This window comes from Acyrthosiphon pisum, chromosome A2 (assembly GCF_005508785.2).
Source record: "Acyrthosiphon pisum isolate AL4f chromosome A2, pea_aphid_22Mar2018_4r6ur, whole genome shotgun sequence".
Lineage (NCBI taxonomy): Eukaryota > Metazoa > Arthropoda > Insecta > Hemiptera > Aphididae > Acyrthosiphon > Acyrthosiphon pisum.
In genome coordinates, this window is record NC_042495.1 from 109,585,122 (window position 1) to 109,604,974 (window position 19,853).

General features: G+C 36.2%; 1 protein-coding gene across 1 annotated transcript in view; it reads right to left on the minus strand.

Moving 5' to 3' along the window:
* Positions 1-3,146: 3,146 nt before the first annotated feature.
* LOC100571910 (agrin) overlaps positions 3,147-19,853 on the minus strand; it is a 197,134-nt gene continuing 180,427 nt past the window's right edge. Inside the window, exons 4-26 of the mRNA XM_008187613.3 lie at positions 19,500-19,748; positions 17,826-18,041; positions 16,528-16,749; positions 13,682-13,894; positions 13,467-13,561; positions 11,782-11,896; positions 11,523-11,714; positions 10,299-10,571; positions 9,883-10,044; positions 9,395-9,517; positions 9,174-9,305; positions 8,971-9,117; positions 8,436-8,569; positions 8,247-8,355; positions 7,632-7,964; positions 7,383-7,560; positions 7,051-7,278; positions 6,758-6,930; positions 6,502-6,633; positions 6,141-6,390; positions 5,156-5,323; positions 4,143-4,384; positions 3,147-3,685 (exon numbers count right to left, since the gene is read on the minus strand). Of these exons, the coding sequence (XP_008185835.2) occupies positions 3,672-3,685; positions 4,143-4,384; positions 5,156-5,323; positions 6,141-6,390; positions 6,502-6,633; positions 6,758-6,930; positions 7,051-7,278; positions 7,383-7,560; positions 7,632-7,964; positions 8,247-8,355; positions 8,436-8,569; positions 8,971-9,117; positions 9,174-9,305; positions 9,395-9,517; positions 9,883-10,044; positions 10,299-10,571; positions 11,523-11,714; positions 11,782-11,896; positions 13,467-13,561; positions 13,682-13,894; positions 16,528-16,749; positions 17,826-18,041; positions 19,500-19,748 (4,100 nt within the window). The 3' untranslated portion in view covers positions 3,147-3,671. The remainder of the gene's footprint in view (positions 3,686-4,142; positions 4,385-5,155; positions 5,324-6,140; positions 6,391-6,501; positions 6,634-6,757; positions 6,931-7,050; positions 7,279-7,382; positions 7,561-7,631; positions 7,965-8,246; positions 8,356-8,435; positions 8,570-8,970; positions 9,118-9,173; positions 9,306-9,394; positions 9,518-9,882; positions 10,045-10,298; positions 10,572-11,522; positions 11,715-11,781; positions 11,897-13,466; positions 13,562-13,681; positions 13,895-16,527; positions 16,750-17,825; positions 18,042-19,499; positions 19,749-19,853) is intronic.

The following is a 19,853-nucleotide window of genomic DNA, read 5'->3' on the forward strand; positions in this document are numbered from 1 at the left end:
ATTATCAAATTAAAGAACACAATATTATAATATTATTTATGATTATTAGTGAATAGCTGCGGTGCATGCACAATTAAAGATTGACAAACTGAAGGCCATCTGGCCATAGTATTAATTAGGCCTAGGCCAATTGTGGACAGCAAAATTACAGGGTGTGCGAGTGCGCACCCGCCCCCCCCAAAATGGCGCCCCTGTATTACGTCTTGTTTATATTTTGCAATTCTATATTTATTTACATGATAGGGACGGCGAGTGTTGGGGTTGCGTCGTCGGCCGTGATTACGCAAGCCGGCCGAGGCGGGCGAGATTGCTCGTAAAGCATAAAAAAATCTCCGACAAAATATATCAATAAAAATGTTTTTGTTGGCCTCACAATTTATTAGTTTGAAAATATTGAAAATAAAAGTAAATATAATATGAAAGTTATTGTAGTACAGACTGTAGAGCAGTGTTACTAAATAATTAGTAGGTAGCCGGCCGATTCACTTTTCCACCAAAACAAAAAATTATTATATAATATATTATGTAAAACAAAATAAAATAGTTGGTATATAATTTTTGTAAAATTATGGCAATTATAATTATTAACATTATTATTTTTATGTTAATATGTCACAATATGTATAATATTTTATAAGAAAATTAAAATATAATAATATACAGTAAATAATTAGTAAACATAGTAGTAATATGTGTATAATATATAAAAAAAATAAACCTGAATTGTAAAATAATGGCAAATATTATGTAAGTACTATAATATGTTATGTTTACAGAAAATTATTAAAAGTATGTGTTGCTTATTATTTAGTTTTTTTGTGTACTATTATATATATTGTGACATATATACCACCAAAAGAATGTTAATATATAATATAGGTATTCTTATATTTTAAATATAATACTTATACTTTTAACAATAATTTTCAAAATTATAAATGCCATAATTTTACAAAATAATATATACCAACTATTTTATTTTTCTTTGCATAATATACTACATAACTTTTTGTTTTGGTTGAAAAATCAATCGGTCGATAAGGGAAGGGTACGCTTTTGGTCGAAAACGGCCATGCCCACATTTAGACTTAACCGTGGCAATAAATCAAATTTCAGAAGAACCCTCGGGAACAATATAAAACCCTATAATATTATAATATACTCGGTAAGAGATTGTGTGAGCATAGTTTTAGCTCTTATTAATTGTTTATATTTATTATTGAAGCGAGTATATATAGGTATTGTATATAGGAATATGTATATATATTATATTGTGTATAATAATGTAAATAAATAATAAATACACAGCCACACGAATGTTTCCGCGGTAATTATGAACGGTTTTCTTTATTAGTTTTAGGTTTCCATTATTACCACGGCCGCGGGAGATTGCTTTATTAAAATGTAATTTTACCTTTAAATTGTTAATCCCCACGTCGTAACTGCAGGCTGCAACCGTGATATTATGTACCGAAATCGAGTAACCTGCCTATACCGCATTCGAATGCTTAAACTGCGGGCAATAATATGGAACCAAGCCTAAAAGAACCGGTTCTGGAACCGGAACCTAATTGTTTTAATAAATAAAGTACCGGTACCGAATCGGAATTTTTAAATTAAAAATGTAAATTTTATTTATCATAATTCAATGGTATTACTGTTTTGTCAGTTTTGTGCTTAAACAATGTATGATCATATGAGCTTTCTAACATTTCTTTTACTTATAATTATTATAAGACCCGCGTTAAAGATGGGTATTTATCATTATTATACTTTTTGGTACTTACCTAAATCATGTGGAACCGGTACCGAAATTACTTGGAACCGTAAGTTTATTTTTCTCAGAACCAAACCGGAACAGTTATTTTATTTTCGGAGAACCAGTACCGGAACCGATACCGATAAATTCAAGTTTCCAGCCCTCGGACTTAAAAGAAATGATTTTTCAAATTTGTAAGCGCTGGTCAAGTTTGATGCAAACGTCATAATATTATTATGCCTAGTGTGGTTCTGGGCCACGAGCGACTTAAGACAAATTATTGCAAAATAAAAACCATAATATAATATAACATCAAACTATTGAAGGTACGTCATAACAATTACATATTACTGGGGCTCGGAAGTTGTAGGAGCTAAAAAATGTAAAATATGCACGAAAAAATTGCAAAATATGCATTAAAAATGTTAAATATGCGAAAAATATGCATATAAAATTAATGAAATATGCACTTTTTTAGTTAAAATTGGTGAAATATGCATTTTAAATTTTCAATTTATTTTAACTCGCAATTGTATACCTACTTCAAATTTCTATTTCTATCTAATTAGCTAGGTCTGCTATAAATTGAGATCATACAGAACAATATGCAATTCCTACAACTTCCGAGCCCTACAAATAAGTATTTCGGCATACTAGCATGATAGACTAAATGCGTGACTATGGCGATGACAATAAATACCTTCGTTGATCATTTTAAGTTTTATATTCAATATTAGTTGAAATATACAGGTTAAGAAAGAAAAAAATCAATTTTTTTAGAAAAATATAAAATATGCATAATATATGCATATAAAATCAATGAAATATGCACTTTTTTAGCTAAAATTGGTAAAATATGCAAAATATGCATTTTTAAATTTTTCAACTCGCAATTGTATACTTCAAATTTCTAGCTAGGTCTGCTATAAATTGTGATCATACAGAAAAATATGCAATTCCTACAACTTCCGAGCCCTACTTATTACCTACTTATTAGTTGTAGGTCAGATACGAGTACGTAACGAAATTTGATTTAAATTTATTGTGAAGCGGTCGCTTTTATTTTACGATAGACGTTCGTTCACTCACATGGTCTGAAGGTCTGAACGGATGACCGCCAATATAAAAATCTTGAAAAAATTTCAAAAACATCAATCTAGATCTGGAATAATGTGGTGAATGATTTTTGGGTACAGTGTGAGTGTATAGTTATAGTAATATTATAGTAATGTTTTTTTTTCACATAAAATCAAAAATTTATGTAGTACTATAATTATTGTCTATTCAATGATTTTAATTAAATACAATCATAGCTTTTTTCGTATACACATTTACGGTTCTTATTTTATTTTTTCGTGACAACATTATGTTAATATTAATAATATTCAATAATAATAATTCTAATAGTAATAATAACAATAGTACTTATTTTTTTTTTTTTACTTTTGACATCCATTATTATTAACACAAATATATGTTGATTATTCATAAGCCACGGATATAACAATAGGTTTGATATAGGTGTAGTCATGATTTTATACACATTTTAAAAGTATTTATATATAATTAATTGTTTTACATATATAAACGCGTACATAAAATTGTCTTAATGCTAAAATCAATTGTTTGATGAATGTACACGTCGTCATTATATCTATAATAATTTATGTTAACAAACATGGGGTCGAGTATAAAAGAAAACATTTCTAGGAACTTAATTGCGTAGAAATTAACGACGGTTCTAAAATAAATCCTAAAGAAAATACAAAACTTGAATCGAAGGGGATCTTTGAGCTCCGATGGCCTCCAACGAATAGTCTTTTCTCTTTATGTACAATATTTATTTACCAGTAATCGATTATTGAGCTCAGCTGGTGGCTTCGTATTCGGGTAGCTCCTTTCCGGATGGCGATTATGATTTATGCGCTAGGAAATTGTAAATAATAATTGTTATACAGGCACATAACAAGGGGAATGGTAAACTCCAACAAAAGTAAGTAATCTCCTACAAAGACATAATGTTAACTCCTACAAACGATGGTAAAATGATGGGTGGTAAGTTTTTAAGAAAGGCCGGACAAGTGAATGTACCGCTGTTGTTTCCTCCTAGAATAGTAGCATACTTATATAAATTATCAAATTTAATAACTTCCTCCAGTTTAAATCGTTTAATTAATTAATTACCATACATTATTGAATATTAAAAAACCAAATGACTTGTGTAAATAAAATGTTAGAGTGAAGGATATTACCCTATTTTTTTTCTAGTAAAAATATCATGTAGGAGATTACACCATAATTGATTTTCAGGTAAAAAGGTTATTCGTGTAGGAGTTTATATTTGGCCCATAATAACTGGTGGAGAGTCGAAACAATAACTTACTGTGTTCGCACAACGGACCGAAGTGCTGTGCGCCACAATGGCACAAAAATCTAGAGAGGACCGGAAAACACGTGCCGCCGTTTAGACATGGATCGTAACCACAAGGAGCACCTCGATAGGGAGTCACCTCCTGGCTGAGACCCGACGACAGGTTGCATGTTTTTTCGTTGAGTATTACCCTCTGAACGATGCCGTTGAAAGGTTTGTCGGCGATCGATTCTTGGCCCAACATAATGGTATCACTGAAAAATACACGCGGTTGCTTACCCTATACCGCGTATTGAAACTGCGCCTCGACCCATAAAATATACAATATTTCAGGCGCGGATTCAGGGGGGGTCGGGGTGGATATTTGGGCTATATGACATAAGCGCCAAAGATGCAAAAAATGACATATCGTTTGCGCCAAAATTAATATTTTATATAAGTAGTTATTTGAAAATTTCGATCTTACAAAAAATTATCAACAAATATAATAGAAATTAATAAATATAATTTGATTAAAACGGTTGATCATTTTGATCTTATAAATAATTGTCAATAATAAATCGTTAAAATATAATACACAAACAAATAAATATAATTTGAATAAAGCGGTTGTTTTTTTTGACCTTATAACAAATTTAAAAAAATAAAATATAGGTATTATATTTCAAAATTTAATATCAGTTCTATTAACCGTAGCACACGGGTATCTAGGATTTTGGCGCTTTCGTACGGTACGATTTTGAGGCTTTTTTTTTCTTATATCATTTTGGTGCTTATGTGTTCCACCGGTAATTGGTGCCCGGGTGCCCCGATTGATTTTGATGGTCACTCCCTAGCTGCCACGATTAAAATACAATTATATTCAAAATTACCTAATATACCACTGAAAGGTGTAACCATTTTTTGAGCACCCCCCGTTAAAATCTTTTGGATCCGCGCCTGTGATATTTTATGTCAGATCGTGATATGATATAGCGTAGGGAGTAGGTATTGTTAAAAACTAATTTTGCGGTCGCCAGACTTACGGTACACCACCAATGTACAACGGCAGTTCCAAGTTCAATTCGACAAGTGGGGAACTTGAGCTGATTGTGGTAACGTTGCCGTTGTTCAGCTGAATGGAAGCTTGGTTGTCGAATCTTTTGATTTTCAGCAAATTCCATTGAGGCAGAAAAACAATCCTCTCGTCGGTACTAGAATCAGACGTCGTCGTTGTACAACAGTCGTAGACGATATTATTATTTAATATTATATTGTACCTACCAGTGAAGCCCACAGATAATTCGTTCAGTGGATGCACCAATATCAACACCTAACCCTCAACCTTATCCACCCTTTCTCGAAGCCTATTATATCCTTAAACTTAACATTTTTACGCGGAAAGATCTTTGCGGGCTCATTACGCACGCTACCCATATCTTGAACACTATAATATTATCTTTGGTGTATGGTATACATGTCGTAAGTCAAAAACGCCTAGTTTTCAGGAAGAGAATACAAAACTTTGAAAAATCATTTAAAATCGATGATAATCGTAATTGGTTTAATTTAATGTTTATGTACCTACTTTTATCTTAAATTTTATGTAGAAATTTAAAATCAATTCTTCGTGGTTTTTGAGTGACTTAGAAGATAAAATAAAATTAAAGTCCAACTATCTTGACTTACGCTAACAGGGCATGGATTTAAAACTATTTCTAAATCTGACTTAAGATATTAAGACCATTTTAAAATTATTTATGTCAGATTCTTGGATATTAACTAGACATATGTGTTTCATACCTAACGTAATGTGACTAACGTTTAGACCAAAACAAATTATATCACTGATGAGCTATAGTTTTAACTTACTGTACCAAAAAAATATAAAAATATAATAATGTTTGATAAACGTACTTTTGGCCAAAAACGTTAATTTTTTACTTGGGACATAAACCATATACATACACCGTACACCAAAGATATTATATTCTTCAGTGTCGCATAACGAAACAGTACGATGTGACTTACGTGATGTTCGTCTTGCCGTTGCCCAAATCGTAGGTGAGTCTCACGCGGCCGCCCGACAAGTAAACGGAAATGAAATCTCCTTGTCCCGTGTACGATTGGCCGCTGTACAGCAACAAGCCCGTGTCGGAAGTCGTCCCGAACCACAGTTCTAGGCGGGTGGTCCTACGGAGGTCTTCGGTCAGCGGTATGCTGAGAAACGAGTTCTTGCCGTTGAATTCCGGCGAGAAGTATTTGGTCAGACCGTACTCGACTGCGAAATCAAACGATCGTCGCGTCAAACGTTAATATAGAAATAGCGTTTTTCATTAAACGCGTTTAGCGAAGAAATATACTGTACGAAAATTTTTTTTGAAAAGTTTACATTTATCACAGTTGGTGCCCGTCAGTCCCGGCAGACAAAAACAGGCGTATCGGCCGCCCGGCAAGGACTCGCAAGTAGATCCGAAGCTGCAGGGCTCCGACGAACAGGCCATGTCGTCGTAGCACGAATTGCCTAAAAATTGTAAAAATAACAATAATAATAATTCGAACGAAATATTATACCATCGGTAATGGATTTGATGCGTCCTTTAAACATTTTTTTTTTAATATACTTTCCACGGAAACACTATTTTTACCTGTACAAGCGCACGTGCCATTCGAACAACTCTTTTGACATTCCGTCACGCCTTCGGAGTTGGTCACCAAATCGCCGTCTTCGAATCCCAACAAGTTTACAGAGTAACGCCCTATTTTCACACTGTGCACGCACCCGATCAATCCCGATTTCACACCGATGTTTTCGAATATCCTGCGGGAAATGAATTAATAATATTCGATTAGTTTCGTGGTGGTCTTTCGTCGTCGTCGTCGTCGACAATTCGCTCTACGTATAATAACGTGCACTAAAATAATAAATCGTATATTATACTTTTGGTGCACGATTGGGACGTATCCGATGTACGCGTTGTCGTTCAGGTCCAGCGACCTCAGCGACCCCATGGACACGGATCGAACCGGCTCGTGGTTTTCGAACTGCAGCAGACCGTCTTTTTGATATCGCTTGGCTACGATCTTGTGCCGAGTGCCGATCGTTATCGGGTGTACAGACGTCAGTACTACGGCCCCGTTGCCCAGATTGTATTTGAATTCGACAAACCTGAACACGTTTTTTTATTTTTTTTAAAAAATATTGTAAACGTCCCCGCGGCGGCGCAGTCGTGTCGTAGAATATTTATTGTCACAGAGAAGTGTAAAAATTACTTATTGACTATTGCTATCGATATGAAATCTCCAGACCCGTCCGGTTGCTGTTGGTCGTACAGTAGAATCCCGTCGTCCGAAAAGCTTTTGAATTCCATTTCCAGACTGAACCTGTGGTATGCTTTCAATTTTTTCAACTGAACGTACGAATGTCCATTGAACGCAGCCGATTTGTGCTCTGAAAACGTATATGATAATGGGTATGCGTTTTCGAGCGTCACGATACCGTCGAAACGTTTCGTGGTTTACCTCTGACTTCCTCCGGGTTGGAACAAACGGTGCCACTGTGCGTGGCGGGGCAATGACACTGGAAACCGCCGGAATCCAGTCGTTCGCATTCCCCGCCGTTCTGACACGGATTCGGGTCACACAGCGACATTTCCCGATCGGTGGACTCCGACGTCGTCCTCCCGGTCAGGTCTTGGACCTCGGGTATGATGTCCACTTCGTAGCCGCCGGACGTGTTGTAAGTGAAATTGGGCAGTTCGGAAAACAACAGGTGCCGCGTCGACTTCGACATGACTATGTCCTGGGGTTCGGTGAATTTCGGCCCCTCCGTGCCGGGCAGTATGAGATTTTCGTCTGCGCAACCCACAAAACAATTTACTAACGAGAAAACGGTCAAATTGTTCAGAGTAGGTATAGGTATAGTTGGTATACCATACAGTGGCGTATTTAGTATTTTTTGTAGGGGGCGGATGGCAAGAATTTTAGCTTACAGATTATGATGCAATAATTATAATATAATAATAGACATGTATTTAAAGAGCCATGGGGGCGGATTTGTCCCCATATCCGCCCCCGTAAATACGCCCCTGATACCATGCCTATATATACGTCTGGTTATAGCGGTTACGTACTAACCTTTACACGACGTGTGCGACTTGACGACTATGTCTTTTTGATAGCGACACGCGTACAGTTTTAGTTGACACTCGGAACTATACGTTTGCCCGTCACTACCACACACCAACTAAATATTGGATTTAGATGAATTCATAAATTCTAACGTACCTATAATGCATCATTCGTAATAATATTATAAGTACTTACAGTCGTACGTATCGCGTCCTCGGCACATGTTGCCCGACACACACATGATGGTTTGTCGTTGTTCATCTCGCACACGCCTCCATAATAGCAGACGAGTTGATTACAAGACGTTAAATTTTGCATCGCCATGTCAGCTATAGAAATTCAGATGTTTTTGCCGATACAATGACAATACGTATCCGAACAATATCGTTTTATTGATAATATACAAAATAAATAACGCGCGTTTCATATTATATTATACAATAGGTGTACCGCGTACGACGTTATTGTGCCATTAAAAATATATTATATAGATTTATATAATAGTAGGTACTTGCGTTAGAACCATATGCGCCACGATAAAATAAAAATTGCACGCATTTGTTCGTATATTGTACGCAGGTACCTACGTATTTTTTTTTATTCGAAATAATCTAGTTTTTCGATACAATGATATTCTACTCGAACTATGTGTTTAACTATTAGTCATTTATCGCGCGTCTTAAAATTAGTTTTATATTAATTGATTAAAATTAACAACGGCAATACATACGCGAAACACATCCGACAGGGTTTAAAATTTTAGAACTGTCTTCACATTTATTGCACTTTGGTCCTATAGCTCCTGGCTTACAGACGCAACGTCCGGTCATTTGTTCACAGTCGTCTCGAACCGAACCCAGCAGAGAACAACCACAAGCTGTAATGAGCTCGTATTCGTTAAATATTCCATTATCCAATTTAAAAACTACTTACGCATGCACCCTTGATGATTTGATGATATTTTCGGTAATCCCCAATACCCGGGCTCACACCGATCACACTTTTCTCCGCCAACTCCAGATTTGCACAGGCATTTCTTGTCGACACACTCCTCTGATATCGACCCTAAAATAAACGTGGCAATTATACGGCTTATATCACTATAGGTACGCAAGAATTATCGTAATTTTAACTATATAAACTCCAATGTTTACCCAATTTATTGCAATTGCACTGCAGAGGGCAATCAAGGTTTTTCGGTCCTTTTGCCGGAGTCTTTTTATCAGGGCAACAGCCATACGACGAATTTTGACAACTGTCCGAAACGATTGTTGTGTCTAAATTGATCATTAAACAGTCCACATACAATGCATATTTATATGTACCACAATATATGGTTACTCTGATAATTTGTTGTAAAATGTATTATTAAAATACTAAATGTAAAAACTGTAGAATTAACGATAAGAGTATCGAAATTAAGTTAGATTTTTTAGACCATTTTTGTGTGTTTTTTAGGTCATTGACATCCTAATACTCTAGTCTTGATTCTCTGCAGCTGAGTAAAAATGTAAGTGTGTCAAAGTTGCCGCACGAAATCAAAGTTACCCCATTCTACGGTACTTATTCACATTTAAATATAATACGCTACGTAAAAATATATATTTTATACGATATTGAAAATATAATTTTGACGCATTACCTCGATCAGATTTATTACAGCACTTGGCGAACCTAGACGTTTGATGACAATAACTGGTCGACGGACAGTCTTGCCTGTCTGGACCGTGTCCGCAGTCTAATTCTCTGCCGTTCAGATGGTTCATTAAGGGTTTCTTACCATTGCAAGGTTTGACCTCCATGCCTGTAAAACGATAACGACGTTTAGACAGTTGTATACGAGATGCGTATATTTAGGCCACAGTCAGTACCGGATCTAGAGGGGGGAGGGGGGAAATTTCAAATTTTAAACTCATAATTTTTTATTACATTTTAATTGGCGCACGCATTTTTTATTGGTAACTCTTAGGGCCGCCAATATTGTTTTGTGCCCCGGGTCACTTAAATTTGTAGATCCGGCACTGGTCGCAGTTATATAGCCGTGCGGACGACACGCACCTTGGCACAACTCCATGGGCCTCAGCCGGAGTTCTTGTTGCCTCTGACACCCTTCCATTTTCATCAGACACAACGAGTTGTAAGTGCGAACGTCCGACGCGCAAACGGGCGAGGAGTCGGTCGCCGAACAGTTGAATATACACGAACACCGAGGAAATCCGTCGGGTCCGACCTCGCACGTGGCGTCGTAGTCGCATTTTATGTCTTTGCACACGTCGTTGTTGTTGCTGTACACGCTGTTTTCCACCGAACCGTGAGGTTTTAAAATTTTACCTGAAACCATATTATTATAAATCGTTTCGTATCGGAAGACACTCGCGCACACACACACATTACACGAGTACACGTGACACGTGCAGTGGGGTAATTTTGTCATGTTTGTGGGGTGGGGGGGGGGGATCGACCCTTCCACCATCCACCACACACCAAAAAAAAAAAAAAAAAAATGTTGGCTTATAACTTAAAAACCTCTCGGTCCAACCATTTGGATCTGTAATTTATATACCTAATGTAAGTAAGTACGTGTATAAATGCATATTGTATACTGTAACATAAACAATTATATATACTATTCAATAAAGTTTTAAAACTGGAATAATCTGAGTAGGCGTAAAATATTCGAAATCGCAAACTTCAAAAGGTTATAACCTCGGAACCAAGTCCGACTGACAAATTCTGATTGCACCATTGTACTTAACTCGTTGAAATATTCTACAGATTTCCGAAAAAAATTTCTAAAAATTGCTTGGAGGTGAATTTTTTACGTAGATTCGTGAAATAATCCGCGTATGCATATTATATGCAAAGCCCCGAACTTAAAAATGTTATAACCTTGGAACTAAGTCCGGCCGATAAATTCTAATTGCAATGCAAAACTCGTTGAAATATACCAATAGGTTCCCGAAAAATCCGTTGTAAAATTATCTTAGTTACCGTAGGGCAACGGTTCTTAACCTTTTTATACCCTACCTACACAGTTTGACAATACATTTTCATGTACCAATTGGGAAAATAACGGTTTTTTTTTGCTTATCAAAAATTAATGCTGAATACGTTATTTTACGCGTAGAGAAATTAATTTTATTAGGAACGACAAAATTATGATGATATATAAGCATTTAATATCAAAAAAACCAAAATAATAAGTCATGGGGGGATACGACACCCAAATCCCCCCTCCCCCGTAATTACGCCACTGGACACGTGGTGCGGTGGATATGTTACCTATGGACGAAGATTCTTTGCAGTCGCCGTAGAACAGAATCGTCAAATTATGAGTGCCATTTTTTACGCACGCCCGTTGGAGGAGTTCGCATTCGCTGTTGTAGGTGATCAGGTCGGACCCGCAGACGGGCTCTTTTGATTTCGTGTCCACGCATGTTTCGGGACAGTTGCATTTCTGATCGTGACATGACCCTAAAATCATTTAATGCGTGTGATTTCGAGGTAAACAGTTGAAAACCACCGAATTAATCACCCTTACCGCATTCGCCCGCGTACGCGGCGAATATTTTCTTCCTTGTTGCACAACTGGCGTTTTGTAGATGACAAAGGTCTGTGTACGTAATGCCGTCGGTACCGCAAACTTTACCGCTTGCCTGGGTACATAAATTAGAGTTCGTCCTAATTAACTGGCGGAGGTTTCCAATGGTTTTTAGAAAATAAATTCCAAAACCATTGTTACTTTACATTATACCGGTTTAATGCTTTTCGGTAGTAGGTACGCTGCAGGTCTAGTCACCCCACTCTTAACAATCAATTATTACCACAATCTCACCATTTATCAACTAGCTGTTTTCTATCCTCATTCAAGCGCGGCTGCAGGTCGCATTCGATGTGATTAATTTATTTCCAAATAAATTCCACTATCCCTTCTATAATGATATATTATAATATTTGATAAAATGTTACGATGCATAAAAAATAAATGCGGAAGACATTTTATCAGGCGAGGAAGTTTACTATGGACCTAGTGGAGCATAATATTGAAATAATTATGTATTATTGGTTTTAGGTCGGTAACTTTTATAATATTATATTATGTTGCAAATGGACAATAGTATTATATAGAACGCAATAACGAATACGTTTTTGGAACTATTAATTCTATTGGACAGAACCAGTAGAGCACCTGGGCACGCGTGTTCAAAACTTTATAATCCTTCGTAATAAAAGGATTTATTTAACCGAAAATAAATGTGATGAAAGTTTTGAACGTTAACGCAATAATTATTTTCGTGAATTCAATAGTTATCAACTTTATTACGTTTTGAAATAATATATAAACAGGCGCGGAATACTGATGTAGATGATAAAATAAAGTAATAACGAGCCATGCTTAAACAATGAATACAAATATGCGCTCATAAGTAAACATGAACTGTAGAAATAGTTCAAATTAAAAATAAAGCGCGATATAGATAAAATATCTACAGAAATATTTTTAAAAAAAGATTTTGATTAGTCTGACATTTCAATAATATAATTTACGGAACGAGATGGGAAGGCAGAATTTTAGTAAGTTATCGGAAAAAGTTATGCACTGGATATAGTTTCAAAGCGATGACAAAATCAAAACTGGCACTAGCTTGGAAATTGATAAATGAAATGTTCGCATGTTTATTTAAAAAATATATTTATTGAAAACGAATGTGACAGACAGGGACGAAATCAGATACAGACGGAAACGAGTGTATCCGCCACAGATTAGATTAAATCTATTCTGTGGTATCGCAGTTGACTCGAACGTGTCCCTTACACGATTTCCTATTTAAGAGATGATTCAAAGTTATTTTTTTATTGTTTTTTTAGCGATCGAATTGAACATTGTGTTTGTGAATCTGTTATTGACTGGGAATAAGACAAAGCAAACAGGATATCGGATAACAGATATAATACACGGTACGCCCCCACACATTTATCGCGTGGGTAAATATTAAAATAATATTGTAATAAATAATAACCCAGCTAATCTCGTAGTCGGGTTAGTGACGCGCTGTCCGTGTAGTATTTTTGTTGGTATAGGTACTTGATAACTTAGCATGATTTTAATAATATAAAGTAAAATTATCGACATGCTCGATGATAGATAAAATATAAATACATATTTTTATAATATTACGATGGGCAGTATATATGATAGCTGATATTGTGTACTCGAATTCTTACGTTTGCACATTTGAACGTCGGGCAGACGCACTTCGCCTCCATTCCGTCGCTTTCGCAAACCGAGTGAAACTGACAATTCATTTTTGTACAATCGTCTGAAAAGCATATAACGCGCTCTGTTACGTAAAATCAAATGCCGGTCAGGGGGCTGTGTACAATAAATTAGCGTGCGTCTGTACGACATGTGTATTGGTTTAATAATAATATCATCTTACTACACGTTCCGTTGTGGGACACTCCGATTATTTGCTTCTGCTGACAGCTGTGGTACTTCAACTTGCACTCGTTACTATACGTGTTACCGTCGGTGCCGCACACGGGCTCGTGGTGTTCGGAACATAAAGGACATTCGCACACTGCTTTTCCGTCTCTCACTTTACAAGTGGCCCCGGAGTTGCACAAGTACCCGTTGCACGGATTCGCGTCCCCTGCGCAAATAAACGTAAGAAACATAGGTTCGTATGAGATGAAAATTGAAATAGCGTGTGTGTGAATGAGAGATAGAGAGAGAGAGAGGAAAGAAAGGTGAGAGAGAAACCTTAAAATTTATCGACTTCACTCACGCACAACCGAGTATGATATTTTTTATATTGTCATACAGTACGATGTAACCAAGTCAGTACTAAAAATCTACACAAATTATAAGTACTTAATTTATTGTGTTAAGATTTGTGGTGTATTTAACATTTCAAGACACTTTACAGCATACAACTATAATATTCATGTATGAAAGAATTTCGAAAGTTAATGTATTTTACTATGTAACATATCATATTGTTTATTTTTATGAGGAAGGTATTTTTTAGAAACATTTTCGAGTTTGGTGTAATATACAATTAGATAAAAAAAAATTTTAATTTTGAAAAATATTCTTCGTGTGTCTCATAGCGACGACCACCCAGATCGAAAATTTAAAATAATATTTATTTGTTTCATAGGTAGTCAATAGATCATATTTTATACATAGAATTTTATACTTTTTTTATTACCAGTTTGTATTTTTTAATAATTGGTTAAATATTTACATATAGTTGGCTTTTTAGAGGCATTTAATTTATAAGGACATTCTTTTGGAACTTCATAAGCTATTAAAAAATTAATGTTCTGACGATTTTTTTTATTAGAAATCTAGGTCACGTAAATTAATAATATATTATTAGGCACCCTATATAAATAGTTTTTCTCTTTCATAACTTTATAATAAAGAAACATAATACCAAAACCACTATTATATTACTATAACAATGAAAAAATTAACTTCACTGACATAATAAACAATGGTAAATTAACAAACCAACCAACGTTTTAAATACGAAACAAAAATATGATACCGACTTCGCGTAAGTATATGTATCTAGCTATGTAGCCTATCTTCAATGTCAAAGTTAAAGATAAATAATTTAAAGAATTTAAAGAATATATCACTGTAAAATATCGAACACTAAAATTCGGTAAACTGCCATTGGCTTTTGATAAAACATATTCGATTATAAATACCTATATTTTTATCTGGTGCTAGTGAACCTCAATTAAAATCACAATGTTAGTGTACATTTTAATAGTTATAGGTTATTAGTTATTACTTCTTATTGGAGTAATGAAGTGCGAACATTTGACCGCGGTATCCTATACCAGCTATACCTACAACAGGTACCTTTAGAATTTCGTATGATACACTGACTTCCTTTGTCGGTGTTTCGGATTTTGAAAAAATTTAATATTGATTATTTTACTTTTTTTTTAAAGTGGTCACATATTTTCCATAAACAAATTCATGTTCCATATTATACTCTTTAGCAGTGGTATTCAAACTTTTTTCATTCCGCGGCTTCTTTGTGTGTTCACAATCATTTTACGGCTTCCAAATTATTATTAAAAATTGGAAAAATACACATACAATATTATACCCAATATATTAACTGTTATAATAACAGTGACTTAAGTACTAGAAATAAAATTCAAATAGTCGGGTGATGTGCTTCACTATCGTTTCCACAATCGCTTTAATGATTTTAAATAATATTTATGTTAACCTTGACCTACATTAATATTTTGGTTTCCTGTGCTCTGGCGAGGCTCCCTTCAACAACTCTCGCGCCGCCCCTGGGAGCCGCTTCGCACAGATTGAATACCTCGGCTCTAAAGTCTTTGGCATAAAACGTTCTCAAACATGCTGTTGATGTGTAAATAATAAATATAGAATATCGATGGGTATTTTCTTTTATTTTGTTATTGATGTTAATAAGTAAAGTTTGTACGAGTGGAGTAATCAATAGTTTATCACAAAGATTTGAAAGGGAATTCTTGCCATTGCACTCCTTTTACTTAAACATTAAATGTTTGTAAATCTATTAATCCAATGTTAAATAATTTAAGCGTCTAAGTGTTCGCAACAGGGACTGGAAGCTTTTGAATTTATCGATATCGGTTCCGGTACTAGTCCTCCAAAAATTAAATAACTGTTCCGGTTCGGTTCTAGTTTTTGATAAAAAGGTATCGGTTCCAAATAATTTTGGTACAGGTTCCAGATAATTTAGGTACCGAAAACTATAATAATTTTAAACACTTATCCGGAATGCGGGCTTAATTAATAGTATCGGAAATATTAGAAAACGCATATGATTATACATAGTTTATAGTTTATACACAAAACAGGAATACCATTAAATTATGATAGATAAAATTATTTTATTTTTGAAGCTAAAAGAACTTATTTAATTTAAAAATTTTGGTTCGGTTCTTGTACTTTATTTATTAGAATAAAGACTTCGGTTCCGGTTCTTAATATTTTAAAGGTAGGTATACCGGTTTTTTTTAGGTTCGGTTCCAGTCTCTGGTTCGTAAGCATATTATTCTGTTTCAGAATGAATAATAATTAATAGTAATGCATTGTTTTTAAATACATTAAAATGTCTGACAAATGTCGACAAAGATGAAAAAAATAATCAATTTTTTTTATCGCTAAAATGTGTCGTTACAAGTGATAATAATATTTTCCCCGGTGTCTCAAAACGTCGACCTAAATATTTTTACGAAACCGACCTCGAGTGCGTATTCTTACCGCAATGTCCATCGTATGCCACCGTGACGCCGGACCTCTTGCTGCATCCGATCCGTTCCAATAGGCATTTGGACTCGTAGGTATAACCGTCTGTGCCGCAAACCGGTCGTACCGACGTTTCGCAAAGGGTGGGCTCCGGACAACGGCACTCGGCAATGCCCAGACGATCGATCGCACATCGCGATCCTTCCCAGCACGTGAAGTTCAGACACGGGTTTACGCCTAGAACGGAGCACATGGTGTTATTTTTCATTTTTTTTTTATTAGTCTAGAGCCCGCGGCCATTAGCTATCGTGGGGGTAACAGAACATTAAGGCCGTCGGGTGGTTTTTTTTTCAATTGTGTATGAGGGTGCTGTAGGTTTTTGGTAAACACTTGTGTTTGGTTTCTTGCCACAATTTCAAATTGGGCACCCGTAAGTTTCTGCCATAACCGGTCGGGAGATGCCTCTCTCTCTTGACAGTTGCCTGCCCAGAGAGAGGAGCCGCCCGTGGTCGAGATTCGAACCAGCGACGGTTCGCGTCGGAACCGACACCGTAATCTACTCGGTCACTCCGTCCCCCCATCGTGTTATTGTTGTCTACGTTATTACCACCTATGATTTAATCGATTGGAATCGTGCACAGAGTGCGTGAACATATTTTATGCAAAAAAAAATTTGAAAAATAATCTTATTCTACGTGCCTCTGCAGGTATGGAGAAAAGTGCTTTTCTAATATCCTCCTATATCGATGACAGACCATATTGGTGGAGGGGGGGGGGGAGCGGTCCGAGTCAAGGGTTTTGAGCTGCATATAATGCATAATTATAGGTATTATACTATATGCAGGTATAAGCATTAAGCAGTGTATTATACATAATGTTAATACGTCGAGGTCAAAGTATTATATTGCGTTATAAAATCGATTGTCACATAGTTCGTGACATAGCTGCATTCACGATTTTTTAATACCGCGAACCGACAATCAAAGTGCGGACATACAATGATTTTTTTTTTTTAATTTTAAACATAAACTCGCTTTATTTGAATCATGATGAAAATCTGGTCTTCCCTAAAAGTGAAATTGCAAATATGACGTAGCTACCTAATTGTATAAATAAAATGGTCGCACCTTCTCCTATACAATATGCAACCCACACGAAATCAAACGATCGGGACCGGAATGCGTTGTATAATATTATGGACTATGGTATAGGTACACTATCGTCTATTACTTTAATAATATTGTATTATATTATCGTGTGCAATATTGTTTTAACTACAGGCGACATTCTAGACTATTTAGCGATTTATTCACCCTGGTCGCATGGGCCGTGGAAGACGATCCTCAGACCTGGCATCATCCGACACGCCTGCCGCCGTAGAAAGCACTCGTTCGTGTAAGTCCGACCGTCGGACCCGCACACCGGAATGAAGTCTTCGCCGCAAAATTCCGAGCACACGCACCTGGCACGTCTCTCGTAGTCCAAACGACATATTTCGGGTTCTTCGCACGATATATAGTCACACGGATCTGTAAGAGATAATTCAATATTATGATGCAGCCGGCGACGACGCAAAAATCCCAAAGAACGACAAAAAAAAAAAAAAACACACGACAATACCCAACATTTTGGGATTTAAAATAATATTATTTTCGAATATTATCTACCCACAATTATTATTACGATTTGTAAGCTATACAATGTGTCCCGGGGTGAAGTGACCGACCGATGTAATTTTTCAGTATAATACAGTAGAATAATACAAAAAACAAAAGCCCATATTAAGTAATAAATTATTTGGAATAATAGCTATACGATTTCCTTTAAAAACTGTTAACTTTTTTATTTTAATGAAAATAATTAGCACATTTCTAGTTCAATTTCGTATGTTAGTTGATAGGACAATTAAATAGCTTTAAAAAAAAAAAAAAAAAATACGTAAAAATGTAAAGTTTTGAAGATACATAAAAATAATGCGTGATGTACTGATGTGTATGGTTTTGATGAAAAAAAAGTTAATTTCCCATAATTTAAAAAATAAAAAAGTCAGACCCGATCTTTAAGGGTATTTCTTCATAGTTGTTGGTACCTATACTTTTATACGGCGTCGGCTGGTCACTTCACCCCGGAACACTTTATATATACGCCAAAATTGTATAGATTATTAAGTCTTTAGTCGTTTTGGGAGCTTTGGACTGATGAAGAGTGGGACCACTCTGTATACTATGTGTATATAAATTATAATACAATATTATCATCATATGCGTTTTTAGCTCGTCTCGGCATGGACCACCGACATTGTAGTTCAACACCTAACTACAATACTATTATAATATAATATATTATGGTACCCACCAGACGGTTTGCGTGTCCTGCACCCGTCGACGTTATACTAGTGCAGTGTCGAGACCGTTAAAAGCGAATGCCTTTGTGCTCTTTTGTACACTATCCCGATACCATTAATTATTGTTATCCTTTCTGTTATAAAAGAAACTATAGTAACGCACTACACATAACACGTGACGCCACGGCATACACTTTCGTGTTTTAACAATAACTGCATTATTTCGGGTATACCCATCGGTAAATTTTGTGATCGACTCGGTCGGAAAAGGTTTTGATAAAAAATAAAATAACACTCGTAATGATATTATTATTATTATCGTCATCCGACGTACCGCAAAGACCTCTGCGTTTGACCGCTATGCTCCGGCCCGACGTACAGCAAGCCTTTCTGACGTGACACGCGCTCGGTTACATTAATTAGCTTGGCGGACCAGTAAAAAATCCTTGCCGGGCCGGATTCGGGCCGCGGGTCGTAGGTTGAAGACCCCTGCGAGTCCAGAGAGATTTGAACCCCCCGATAACATTATTGTGGGTATACCCATCGGTAAATTTTGTGATCGACTCGATGAGAAAAGGTTTTTGATGAGAGACGAAACTAGTAATAATATTATTATTATTATTATTATCGTCATCACACGTACCGCAAAGCCCTCTGTATTTGACCGCTATGTTCCGGCCCGACGCACAGGAAGCCTTTCTGACGTGACACGCGCTCGGATAGTCCCTCCAGTCGTTGCCGCAGACCGGTCCGCCGGCGCCGTCTCCGCTGTCGTCGCCTTGGCATTTCGTGTCCTCGGAGCACACGCAGCGCGCCTGCGCACTGGCCTTGTCCACGACGCACCTCTGATCGTGCGAGCACTTCACCGACCGACAAGGGTCGGTCCTTCCGACTGCAACAAAACGAAACGGATTTTATGTTATTATTATTATTATAATAACACGGGTAGGTAGGTTGTGTATGGAGGATGTGACCATTTTACACCGAAATGTAAATG